The sequence below is a fragment of the Carettochelys insculpta genome, chromosome 3 (genome assembly GCF_033958435.1).
Source record: "Carettochelys insculpta isolate YL-2023 chromosome 3, ASM3395843v1, whole genome shotgun sequence".
Classification (NCBI taxonomy): domain Eukaryota; kingdom Metazoa; phylum Chordata; order Testudines; family Carettochelyidae; genus Carettochelys; species Carettochelys insculpta.
In genome coordinates, this window is record NC_134139.1 from 151,289,424 (window position 1) to 151,303,215 (window position 13,792).

At 45.0% G+C, this 13,792-nt stretch overlaps 1 protein-coding gene across 2 annotated transcripts in view; it reads left to right on the top strand.

The window, feature by feature from the left end:
• Window positions 1–13,792, top strand: part of SLC17A5 (solute carrier family 17 member 5) — a 46,332-nt gene that overhangs the window by 9,500 nt on the left and 23,040 nt on the right. For both annotated transcript variants that reach the window (XM_074991011.1, XM_074991012.1), the window contains exons 2-5: window positions 6,761–6,957; window positions 8,822–9,055; window positions 10,185–10,272; window positions 13,460–13,546. In XM_074991011.1, coding sequence (XP_074847112.1) covers window positions 6,761–6,957; window positions 8,822–9,055; window positions 10,185–10,272; window positions 13,460–13,546 — 606 coding nt within the window. The remainder of the gene's footprint in view (window positions 1–6,760; window positions 6,958–8,821; window positions 9,056–10,184; window positions 10,273–13,459; window positions 13,547–13,792) is intronic.

A 13,792-nucleotide genomic window follows, 5' to 3' on the forward strand; every position in this document is an offset into this window, starting at 1 on the left:
ACTGTACAATTGTTCATATTGGGGAATCAGACTGTGTAGAGCAGGTATGGGTTTCATCTAAAAATAAACTGGGAAGGCACAGATGGCATTGTAGCCTGTACAGTAAGGAGGGAGTTGCAGGCCAAGTCCAGAAGTCCAAAGATTCAGTATTTCCACGTACACTCCCGCTTGGTCCACTTGTTTGCTGGTACTCATGTACTCTGGAGATCTCCCCTGATTCCAACCACGGGTGAGGAAAAAACCATAGTGCAGACAGGTTAAGCTACAGCTTGCCCCAGTACATTTTATTGCAGCTTAATATATATGTACCAGCTTCAGAACTGCTGCTCTACAGCTATCCCGCCCCTGAAATTTCACTAACCTGTTCACTGCTCGTGTTCCACTTTCCAGTATAGGAAGAATCCATATCAGAGAGAGTGCCTACTACCAGGCATGGAATCCTCACAAAGGAAAGCTCCTTGTATGAGTAGACCTAAAGTAACATACAGTAAACCCTTGATTTAATGGACCAATGGTGGGGAGGAGTGTCCATTAAACCTGGCCATTCATTAAGTCAGAGGGTTTACAAAGATGCTCCCCCCAGTCCCACCCCTTCCCCCCAAAAATGCCCACTACTCAGCCACTGCTGGAGGAGCCAGAGCCTGGTGCCGTGCATGGCTGGAGCTAACGGATCACAATGACACCACTAGAGCCACCACACCCTCCCCCCACCAGGGATGGGGCTGTACGCAAGTGCCATCTGCCTGCATACGTGCCCCACCCCTGCTGGGAGGAGCGCATGGCAACTCCAGCAGCAGCACCAATCTGGGCAGCGGGAGCTCTAGCGGCTCAGGTGAGTCTCTTACTTTTTTATTTTGGGGAGAGGGAGTGGAATTTAGGATTTTACGGGCCCCAGGAACAAGGGGGAGTCTGGCAGATGTCCATTGTTCCCAAAGCCCGCTAAATTGGGGTTCGTAAAATCGAGGGTTTGCTGTACAGGGCACCTGACCATTTTTTTCTGTGCTGGTGATTTTTGTTTTCCATTTGTAAGTTACAAATGGGAAGAGAAAGAAGGAAGGAAAGAATGAATCCAGTGGGGGAACATAGGAGGAGAAGGGAGGGGTTCTGGCTGTTGCTGGTGTTGGGATTGCCAGGAACGGGATGGGGCAGGTGAGTGGGGAGACACCTGGCTAGGGAAGAATTGGAGTGGAGATTCTGGGAGAGGCCTCATTTATTGGGTTCCTTTTTGGGGTTCATCTCATCTTTGGTTCATTCTACCACCTTGCTGTATTTGTGTCATGAACAATCAGAGCCATCAAAACAAAAAGCAGTCAAGTTTGTTTTGATAGTGTATAGACTAGCACTGCTTACTCTCTGTTACTATTCAACAATCAGAGCCATGGTGCCCTTCAGGGGACTGGTAGCTGGCCATCATGGTTCCCAAGTCCACCCATCTTCTCAGGAGGACGAGAACCAGCTTTCCTGTTCACTTGGCCACTGATACCCAATCCTGGAATCACTGTCTCAGAGCCAGTTCCCTGATTCAGAGAGAAATTTGTGTGCAGACCCAGTTTACACTGTCCCTTTCCTTGAGGAGCTGGTAAAGTACCTCATTTAGCACTGCCTTGTTTTTCAAAAGGCAGCAGAGCGTCTCTGACTCAGCCATCCAATACGCTTGCTGTTTTAATTTGTACCGTCTCCAGCAAGGTCTGCAGTCATCAGGAGCCCTTTTTGCTAGAGCTGAGGACCCAGACAGACTTGGTCAAGTTCATTTCTAAGTCACATTTCATCACACCAGGTCATTAGCCTACTTAGCAAATGTTTCTCATAACAAAATGAGAGAGAATATGAATGTTAAATTTAAAAAAAAAAACTTAATTGCCATGTATTTTGAAATTGTATAGTCTAACTTTAGCAATATATATAATTTAGTATAATAAAACTTATTTTATATATTTAAATAGGGCTGTTATGCAATTAAAAAAGTCATGATTAATCATGTGATTAAAAAAATTAATTGTGATTAATCATGGGACTGCTAGGATTTCCCCAACTCCAGCCAGGGTCTCCGTGGCTGCAGGCTGCCTCCTGCTGGGGTCCCGCAGCTGGGGCTGCTGGTGGGGGTCAGTGCCCCAGCTGGCTCCCAGCTGTGGGGCTGCTGGGGTCTCCCCATGCTCTGGCCAGGGTTCCGATAGCTGGAGCTGCCGGTGTCTCTCACCAACCCAGCTGCAGGGCTGTCAGGATCCCGACACCTCCACTTTGAAACTTTGGGGCCAGTAATTGCCTTTTTTCTAGGGCTGTCAATTAACACTTAACACCTGCAATTAACACGTAAAATTTTTTTAATGTGTTAAATCTCTTCTGCAGGCATTAATTGCAGGCATTAACATGCATTAGTTGACAGCCCTAATATTAAAGTATTCAGGCTCATAAACAAGGGGAGATTTCATTCATAAATTTGTCTCATTTGCTTTGTCTAGCTTAAAGAAGGTTTCAGAGGTATGGTAGACCCCTGACTTATACGATTTTGACTTGTGGAATAATGTGAGTCAAAATCAACCAGCGCTGCAGAGCCTGTTAGTTTCCTGGCTCCCGCAAGTCATAGGGAGCTGGAAATCAGGCAGCAGCCAGGCCCTTACTTGCAGCAGCTACACCTGACTCCCATTTCCCCGCTACTTGTGGGAGCTGGGAAACTGACTGGCTCCCGGCTGCACCTGGCTCCCAGCTGCACTTGGCTCCTGACTTCCATGAGTGGCAGGGAGCCCAGAGCCAGGTGCAGCTGCTCTGATTAGTTTCCTAACTCCAGCAAGCGGAGGGAGCTGGGAGCCAGGCACAGCTGCTAGGAGCCAGGAGTGCAAGGGCCTGGCTGCCATCTGGTTCCAGCTCTCTGCTGCTGACAGGAGCCAGGAAACCAACCAGCGCAGCAGCCTGAATTTTTTCAGGCATAAGAGGCTGGCAACAGAGATGATTTTGCTGGCAGAGGCACATCTACACAGCGTGTTTAATTCCGGCAGCAGCCATGCTAATTAGCCATGTGATGATGCTAATGAGCAGCCATTTGCAGTTGCGAGAGTGGTCCTTTCCATGAAGCTGCTGGCACTACAGGTCTGTGTGTAGGTAGTCCGTCGTGTCTGACAATGACGTCTTGAGCTTGCACAGGCTCATTGGTTGTGGACTCGCATGTGGCTGAGGAGTCCAAGCTTTGAATGGCATGGGCATTCACAGTGGGGCAAGGGAATTGTCCTGGCTCTGTTGGTGCAGCTGCTGCTGTTGCTTTCTTCCTCTCACGAGCATCAATGAGGCATATGCATCACTGCTCTTCAAAGTTGTCATACGTGTGTCGTTCGAGAGCACACCGGCCTGTTCGGTCTTTTGCATGCTGCTCTAGCTGATCTGGTTTTAAACCAGCATGAGCAATGTTGGGCTTCAGTCGGTCTTTATACCTCTTGCGAGGCCTGCCTTGACTCCTTTTGCCCTGGGAGAGTTCACCATAGAGGAGTTGCTTAGGGATTCTTGACTCCTCCATTCGTTTGACGTGCCCTGTCCAGCAAAGCTGGGCTTTCAGAATCATGGCTTCAATGCTCGTGGTTCCTGCTCTGTCCAAGACTTCCATGTTCGTAACTCTGTCCTGCCATTGAATGTGCAGTATTGACCTCAGGCTGTGTGTGTGGAAGCGCTCCAGCAGTTTTATATGTTTTCTGTACAAGGTCCAGGTTTGGCAGCCATACAGGAGACTGGTCAGGACTACAGCCTTGTACACTTTCAGTTTAGTAGACTGTTAGATATTGTGCTGACTCAACACTTGTGCTCTCAGACGTCCTAGTGCCCGGCTAGCCTGGCAGATTCTAGCATTGATTTCTTTGTCAAGGGAGCCATCATTGGCTATCACACTGCCAAGGTACTTGAACTTCTCTACTGTTTTTAACTCTGTTCCTTGAATAAAGATTGAAGCTGGGAGAGCAGCACATCCTGGACCAGGTTGAAACAGTACCTTGGTCTTTCCTAGGCTGATGGTCAAACCAAAGAGGTGAGTGGCATCAGCAAACTGTTTTGATCTCGGGTGCAAACTTCAAGGATGAGCCTCTCAAGTGTCTTGGTTTTAGCATTCAGACAGTGAAGGTCGAAGAGTGACCCAGCAAGTCTGTATTTTATGTAGACTCCATGGTCCAGGTCCCTAACTGCGTGGCTGAGGACACATGTGAAAAAGAGGTTGAATAACACTGGGGCCAGCATGCACCCTTGCTTCACACCATTGGATATCTCAAATGGATCAGAGGACTCACCATTTGAAAGAACAAAGCCAGTCATGTCATCGTGGAACAGGCGTATGAGGTTAACGAATCTTCTCGGGCAGCCAAGTTTTGAGACAATAATCCACAGAGCTTCTCCGTTGACAATGTCAAACGCCTTGGTCAGGTCTATAAAGACAGCGTACAGATCCAAGTTCTGCTCTATGTACTTTTCCTGGACCTGACAAACAGCAAAGGTGTCAATGGTGGTGCAGCCTGGGCAAAAACCTCACTGAGACTCTGGTAGGTTCTCCTCTGAGATGCTGGTGATCAGATGGTTGAGGATAACTTGAGCCAAGATGTTTCCAGCAGTACAGGGAAGGGAGATGCCCCGGTAATTTCCACAGTCAGCTTTGTTGCCATTGCTCTTGAAGAGCGAGATGATTGTGGCATCCTTAAAGTCTTTGGGCATGTCTTCTTCCCAGATGCTGATCAAGATGTTTTGAAAGCTTCAAATGACACTGGTCCTGCTGCTTTGAAAATTTCAGCAGGGATACCGTTCATCGCAGGGGCTTTGCCGGAGCTGGTCTGGCTGATTTGCCTTTTTAACCTCATCCACTGTAGGGGGCAGGTCAAGACTTTCTATTGTGGGTTTCTGAGGGATCTGGTCTAGGGCCACAGGGTCGACAATGGAGGGTCTGTTGAGAAGGTTGCTGAAGTGCTCTCTCCACCTATTGTTGATGCTGTTCTTCTCCCTCAGAAGGGTCATGCCATCTGCAGAAAGGAGAGGTGTAGTACTTGGCTTTGAAGGTACATATATAGCTTTGATAGCGCTGAAGAACATCTTGGAGTTCTTGATGTTTGTGTAGTATTGGACTTCCTCAGCTTTACTCTCACATCACTCATCTTGCATTTTGCAAAGTGCTGTTTGCGCCTGGCTCTGAAGGCATTTGAAATGATCACGTCTGGAGATTGAGGACTGATCGTTTTGCCATAGCAGAAATGCGTTCCGTTTTTCCTCTAAGATCTTCATGATGGTTTCGTCACTTTCATAAAACCAGTCTTGGTGAACTCTCTTTTTCAGTCCTAGTGTTGATTTGGCTGACTCCATCACCAGGGTTTTGAACTGGTTCCACTTTTGTGTTGGGTCTCCAGTCAGAGGTCCATGGAATGTCAGCGCTTCATCAAGGCAGGCTGTGAATTTCTCATGATGACCAGTATGTTGCAGCTTCCCGATGTTGAAGGGGGGTCTGACTACCTTGAGCTTCTAGCGGTGTGATGTGCAGCATAAGGACTGATCTGACGAGTCTATGATCAGTCCAGCACTCAGCTCCCCGCGTGGCCCTGGTGATCTTAACGTCTTAAATGTCCTGCCTGCAACTGATGACATAGTCAGTCAGGTGCCACTGTTTTGATCTCGGGTGTATCCATGCGGTCTTGTATTTATCAGCTTGCTTGAAGAGAGTGTTGGTAATCGTCAGGTCATTTTCTGCACACAAGCTCAGCAGAAGGTGGCCATTGGCGTTCATGTTACCAACACCATGATGCCCCAGAACCCCTTTCCAGGTCCTACAGACCTTGCCGACCCTGGCGTTGAAGTCACCCAACAGGAGAAGCTTGTTACTAGGAGGAGTTGCTTTCACAAGATGGTCAGGGTCCTCGTAGAAACTTTATTTTGCTTCGTCTTTGCTAGTCAGTGTGGGGGCGTTATGTCAAAGCTAATTCAGACACAGTAGATGTGGATAAGAAGGTGAGAATACCTGAAGTGGAAAATTTACTTATTGTATCGAAAAGCAGTTCCTGTTCAGACCCATTCTACTGATGTCAAATTTGCATACGCTTTCCAGTTTAGGAGTTTCATGTTTTAATCTGTTTTTCAAAGTTCTGTTGCTTGAGAGTGACAACTTTCTAATCTCATGCATCTGATGAAGCAGGTCTTTGCCCATGAAAACTTATGCTCCAAAAAGGTGCCACAGGACTTCTTGTTGTTTTTTGAAGATAAAAACTAACATGGCTACCTCTCTGATAACTTTCTAATCTATAACTGTGTGTTTATGGAGGTTAAAATGTTCTCCCCGATTTTTGATGTTACCGTTCCTGATGCGTGACTTGTGTCTATTTACTCTTGTGTAGAGAGAGTCTGGTTTGTTCAGTGTGCATGGCAGATGGACATTGGTGGCATAAACTTCACTTTGAATAACGATGTTTCAGAAGACCCCCTGAAGCCATTGAAGCCATACGACTAACTTCCCTATTATAAAACAATGCACTACATTTACACTTGAGAATCAGTCCTTCGGCTGGTAGGTAGTTATATTTTTAGCTGCAAGAACGTCTGCGAGAATTAAAACACTTTTGTGGTTTGTGTAAGCAGGGGACTAGATCAAAAAACTTGTTTCCAATGCCACTCAATCAGGCAATATCTAAAATGTGTTTTTTCAGGTAAATGCACATTAGCTGGATTTTTATACATAGATATCTAAGTTATGCTGACTGAAAATGATCTTAATCCCTTTTTGCTGAATCTAACTTTTAAATGTCTCATGTTTCAGTGCCTACATGCTGCTCTGCTCGTTACAACTTAGCATTGCTGTCCTTTTTTGGATTCTTCCTGCTGTATGCATTACGTGTGAATTTAAGCGTTGCTCTCGTAGACATGGTAGAGCCTGATGCGAGTTTAACAAAGAATACAAGTTCCAAGGTGTGTCCAGAACATTCTTCTACCTTAGATACTCCTCGGAATACAACGGTAGGATTTAATCTATATTTTCTAAAATATATGCTATTATTTTCAACAGCATAGTCTGATTGAGTTTGTTTCATGTCTGACTGCTTTATTAACAATGGAGGAGTGGTGCACTATTTTGGTTTTGTATTTACGAGCTAACCTCAGAATATAGATTTGGCCTTTTAGAGCTATTCTGAGAACTAAGATGTTATGATAAATAGTGTGCTGTCCTAGAGGACAGATTGTATTACAGATTTCTAAACGGCACTTAGAAAAATGACTACACTGACCTTGTAGGTCCAATATGACTCACTCTGTACTGTGTGAGAGAAAAGGACATTTCCTATTGTATCTGCGTCAGACCAATTGAGAACTCAGTGCCTGTGCCATATTATGAAACCACATACCTTCCTCTCAATCCTGACTTCTTAAGAAATTGTGCTTTAATGAAAGGGACAAGTTTCGTTATATCTTTGCCGCATACATACTAATCTATTTCTTCTCATTTGTGATTTCTCTCACAATTCTGGTTTGTCCTTTATATCCATCCTCTTTCCTCCCCCTCTCCAACTTTTGAAACTATCTTCTCTGATCTATTTCTAATAAATGCATTGGCTTTTCCTTTCTGTTTCCTACTCTCTTTCATATCTATGCTTTTTTTCCATTCTTCCTGGAACACCTGTTTGTCAAGCCATCCCTCTACATGGAGCTCTTCGTAGCAACTTTGTCACGTTGCCTTGAGGAATTAGTTGATTATTTAAAAAATAGGAACAGTTGAACGTCATGAGGATATCTGCATTGTGTTGGGGTGCAGACACAGAAGACCCCTGAGGATGTTCCCCCATGTGCTGATCATCCCACTGACACCCGCTGCCTTGCTCTCTGGGGCTCCCTACCACCCTGTCCTCTTGGGCCAGATCCTCTGGTCTTCCTCAACCAAGGCACAGCGTTGGGGTTACTAACCCCCCTGCGGAGCAATGCAGACAGAGTTACTTCAGCTCTGGGGGGAAACAATTCTAGGGGACAGCACTCCATATTTCTAGCTTCACATACAGAAATGATACATGCACAAAAACAGGATATACCAATTCAGCGTATTATAACACAAAAATGATTACAAGAGGTATTTTGTCCAAAGCATCTCTTGAGTTAAGCATATTTATATTCATAACCCAGTTTTCATAAAGCAGGGGGAGTGGGAGTGTCCGTCACATGCATGTCTTAACTGGCAACTGTGCATCTAACCAATGTAAAAATCATCCTGACTCCCTTTTCACCTTTCTGGCTCATTTAGAACTTGCTTGTTGAATTTAGACCAGAACCTGTTTGGGGCAGGGACCAGATCCTAAAATAAAAAACAAACTGGAAATCCTTGTTTCTGTGAAATGCCTGACGTGCACTTGGGTGCTCAGATTAATTAGTGATGATCCAGAACTTTTATCTCTCATGCTTTCCAGAACCACTTTCTCTGCCCTTCCATCTCTTATAACTGTAAACTTCAGCTCTGTGGACTCTGCTTTTACCTGTCCTCCAGTTTTCTGCCAAAGTTGTCTGCTCAGCCAACTACACTGCTCTCTCTCTCTCACACTAGTGCACCTCTCACTCTTCTTGAATTCTCCCCTGAATAACTTTGCTGGTACCCCACTTTCTGTCTTACTTTCATTTTCTTCTCTCTTTGAATTTTGGCGTGCAGCAGGCTATACCTATTCCAAACAATGTCCACTTAAGTAAAGGCTAGATTAGTGAAAGCTAAAATGAAATGCAGTGAGACCCTCAGAGTTTGGACTAAATAAGGAACAAAGGCTTCATTATATCCTTTGTCTGATATTAAGTACTGTATGACTCAGAAAGAATGTTTGTTAAGTTCTTTACTTTTTTTCTTCAGGGGAAAAAGTATTCTTGGGATGCGGATACTCAAGGATGGATCCTTGGTTCCTTTTTCTATGGCTACATCTTTACTCAGATTCCTGGTGGATATCTTGCACGTAAAATAGGAGGAAAGCTGCTGTTGGGGTTTGGCATCCTAGGTACTGCTGTCTTCACTCTCTTCACCCCCATAGCAGCAGACCTGGGGGTTGGCTACTTCATAGCTGTTAGAGCCCTGGAGGGACTCGGAGAGGTAATAGTTTTCTTTGCCTTAAAATATAAAAATACCCTTTGAGAAGCTGTTAATATAATTGTCCATATTAACTGGGTCTTATTAAGAACAGTTGTCACTGATAACTAGAGGTCCACATTTCTGTGGACAGGTATCATTTTGATGTTTCAAGAGGGCAGTATCAGTAAGCTGCTTAATTTATTTCTACTCTTGCTGAACAACTCTTAGTTTATAGTCTCCTGGACAGTTAGGCTGAGGAAAGGGCCCTTTCCACTAAATTGTCTTGTACTAGACCTTAATCCAAACAAACATAATTTCCTGTATCAAAATAGCTTTGTTCTTCTAGCCCAGCAGTTCTTAAACTGTGGGCCAGGACCTCAAAGTGGGTTTCAAGCAGTGTTCCCTGTGAGCTTAGCCCTTGTTTGGCCGCTGAGGAGAGATTCAGGTGCCTCACAGCTGATTGGCAGAGCACCCACAGCTGCCCCCAGTGGACAGCAGGTGTTTCTATTGGTGATGCACATCTGTACATGCCTTGGGGCACATAACAATTTATTGCCTCCATGGATGGAAGAAATTAGAGAGAACACTGGTTGGAACTCTGCTTTAAGGTGGTTGCCAGGACTAACCTTAGGCCTTGATTGGGGCCTGGGGCTGTGCCTGAAGTCTAAGCCCCACTGCTCAGGGCCAAAGTCCAAGGTCTTCAGGTTACGGTCCCCTATCAAGGGCCAATGCTCTTGGGATTCACTGTCCCTTCTCCCCCTTCCCTCCCTGTGCCTGGGATGGCTGGGTTTGGGAGGCTTAGGCTTAGCTTCTCTTCTGAGGTTGTTCAGCAGTTTTCTGTTGTCAGATGGGTATCGTGGTACAATGAAATTTGAGATTCCCCATTCTAACATAAGAGAAATAAAGAGTTTAAAGTTATTTTTATTTGTACCTTTGCATCCTCTTCATGCAGAGGGCCTATTGGTAAGCAAAAGATTAGTTCTGCCTCCCTGCCGACGTGCATCGTTTTCAAACCATTTCTTATTGATTCATGAGACTAATAGGTTGTGCTGCTCTTCTGAAGTAGAGAATTTAAATGAGAGACGAAAGTTTTGGTAAATCATTTTGGAATTGCCATATATATGTAACAGAATAAATATTTGTTTTCCAGGGTGTTACCTTTCCTGCTATGCATGCTATGTGGTCATCTTGGGCTCCACCACTGGAACGCAGCAAGCTCCTTAGCATTTCGTATGCAGGTGAAAGAGAGTGAAATATCCAGATTGATAACAGGATTATAAATTTTTAGTCTATTAACAGTTTTTAAAACTCTTTGGCTGTGTCTAGACTAGCCCCCAACTTCGAAGGCGGCATGGTAAATAGGATGCTGGGAGATTACTGATGAAGTGCTGTGGTGCATATGTAGCACTTCATTAAGCTACATCTCCAAAGGAGCACAGGCACTTCAAAGTTTCACACTTGGAAGTTGCCACGGGGGAGATATAGCCTTATGAAGCGCTGCATGTGCACCGCAGCGCTTCATTAGTAATCTCCCAGCATCCTATTTACCATGCCGCCTTCGAAGTCGGGGGCTAGTCTAGACACAGCCTTCATGTATCTAGTTAAAAACATAATTTACTCTCATTATGAGAGTTATTTTTGTTACAGTTTCAGTGTCCATTCTTAAATGTCTCTTCAGGATAATGACTTAAGAAAATAGCCCACAACAAGGTGCCTCTTATTGTCTGCTCCACACATGAAAGTAAAGTGCAGTAAAACTTGTCTCTGTAGTCCTAAAACACTTGGACAAGAGTTATGTTATACACATGGATGTAACCAACTACTGAAGACCATGCTGCAAAGATGCTGCATAGTAAAAAATCTACAGGTTGAAACACTTTTTTGCACACTTTCCTCTGGCAACATCCCGTGTTCAGCAGGACCACAGATGTTGCTAGACCAGAAAGCACCTGGGTGAGAGAGTTCCAACTTTTGGGATGCAGAGGAGCCCTGGTGGCACACCATTCTGAGAAGCTCCCAGGGCAGGAAACCAAGTTGGGGAGCCCCACTATGGGGAGCCTGGCTGGGGCTGGGGAGCTCCCACCAGGAGCCCTGTGGCGGGGAGCCCAGCTGGTGCATGGAGCCCTGCCAGCAGCAAGTCATTCGAATGCACTTGTTCTGCCCTACCCTGGAAATACAGCGGCAGGCAGACTACTGCTGCTACGGTGGGAGGCAGGCAGATTGCTGTGCTGGTTTGACATTTTGCCGCACAAAGGGCTCACAGAACTACTCATGATGCCACTCCCAGCAGCTGCAGAGGCTGTGGGAGAACTCAGAAGGAATCCCAAGATCATAGCTGTGCCATCCACAGGATGAGAGAGGGTGACCATCCCTGGTCCCTGTGCATTTGGGGGCCCTGCAGCAGCTTCCCCAGCCATCCTATGGACAGGACGGGGGGATGGTTAGCTGGGGCAGAAAGTGGTGGGAGCAGCAGGGAGTTGCCTTCCCTCCCTCCTGCCACTCCAAAACTTACCTTGGGGATAGCACCAGTGATAACCTGCTCTGGAGAAGCTGAACTCAGCGGGCTGAGAGGATGCAGCGTGGCAGAGTGGAGCAGGCTGCCACTCGCAGCGTATTGGAGGAAGGGGGGCCCTTATCTACTGCTGCCTCTGCTCCAAATAATGCCCAGCACAGCTGGTCAGGAAGAAGAGGGGGAGGGGAGGGGACTACAGTGCAGTGGGAGGTGCTCAGGGCCCCGCTCCTGAGCATTGTTGGGGGGCACTGTTCCCAGTAAACCCCCCCCACCTTGGGATTCTCTCCCCCCTCCAGCTCTCAGTCAGAGATCAGCTCTGCTTTCCCACAACACTGCACTGTGGGATACATACACACAGTGCATTGCTTACGTGGTCAGTGGTGGTTCCCCCAATGTGGACGTGATATGTTGACAGAGCGAGGAAGAGTGATTCTTGTTTTGTCAACTTTTGGGTGTTGACGGAAGTTTTGTCAACAAAAGTTGGTAATGTAGGAATATGAGAGGCGAATCAGGCTTTCGCTTACAAGCCCTTTAACTGGGCAGCAACTATGCTGAATAAGACTTTAAGGCTATGTCTACACTAGCCCAAAACTTCGAAATGGCCATACGGATAGGAATAAGGGGATTTTGAAGCTGCTGGGGTCCTTTCGAAAAGGAGTCCCGTCTGGACGAGCTGCGCGGTGGCGAGCCACGGCAATTTCGAAGTGCCGCAGCTGTCAGCATGCTAATGAGGCGCTGAATATGTATTTCAGCGCTTCATTAGTAAACTTCAAAATGGGCATTTTGAAGTTTTGGGCTAGTGTAGACATGGCCTAAATGTGAATTCAGAGAGTAATCTTAATCTTAAAACAATATGTAGTTCACATTTATATATTTAGGGAAATAGCATTTTGACGTGTTTCATATAAACCACGTGTTTTGTTTAATTAGCCAATTTATAGTTGAAACGTTCTTCAAAAGGGAACAAAATCACATCTGTTAATATTGCCTTACTTTAGACAGAAGACAGTTCTGACCCTTTAGAGCCCAAATCAACACAACTGCTGGGTTCAGACTAGATTTGGAGAGTGATTTTGTAAAATTGATATTTTAAGATTCTGTACTGATTGTGTTTAAATGATTCCCAGATTAGATGACCTTAATGGTTTTTCCCCTCTAAGTTTTTTCCCCTCTTCTTCCACCTGAATTTTGGATTGGAAAGTCAAGAAAGGCTCTTTTCTGCTCATAAGGCACCAGCTTTGCACATTAAATTCTTCTATTACCTACATAATCCCTTTAAAGTTAATAGGATTTGCCATGCATTACTGAGAGCAGACATTGGCCCTATAAATGGAACCTTAAGAGTTGTGTTGATTTTTGAGGATACTATTCAGCTTTCACACTTGTAGCTAGGCTACAAGTTTCCATGGCTGTCAGAAGTTAAGACCAGTACAAATTGAGTGAAGAAGTCAGTAGATGTGATTCAGACAATTTGTCGGAAACTGATATTTTGAATACGAAGAGTGTCCCTTTTTATGCTATTACTTTTCAGAGTAGAATTGTGGTTTTTTTTTAGTTTGCCTCCATTTCACACATGGAACCTTCCAGTTATTTGGAGATATCTAATAGGGCATGAATTCACCTGTGTTTCTCATTCACTTCCATAGTTTTCTCGTTAGTGGTGTTGAATGGTTTGAGGCTTTGCCATTCCTTTTTTTTGTTCTGTTGAAGCAGTTACAAGTACTACTGCTGAATTTCATTCTTTCCCAGTAGCTAAAATGACAGCCCTCTGGCAATGGTGAAAATATGTGTGCATTCTTTCTTACAGTAAACCAGTGTAGCAACAATAGAGTGCTCTGATAATTCCAGCTGGTTTTTTTTTAATTGAATCAACCTATATGACAAAATTGAAAAACAAAGCTGTTTTCTTCTAGGTACGCAGTTAGGAACAGTTGTGTCTCTTCCAGTGTCTGGCTTAATTTGCTACTACATGAACTGGATTTATGTATTCTACATATTTGGTAAGTGTTTGGGTTTTTTACATTCTAAATGTACTCTTCTTTGACATCTCTTACCTGTGAGGATTGCAGTAAATGATCAAATCTTCTATAGATGTGTTTACAGTTATCCACAGTCTGGGGCTGCTGATGCAGTAACATTTTCTGATATGGGAAATTTAAGAGGCACTTCCCCTGCTTTACAAGGACTTCCTGAGAGAAAATATAAATTATTATTATTATTACAATAAAGCTTATATTTCTCCTGGG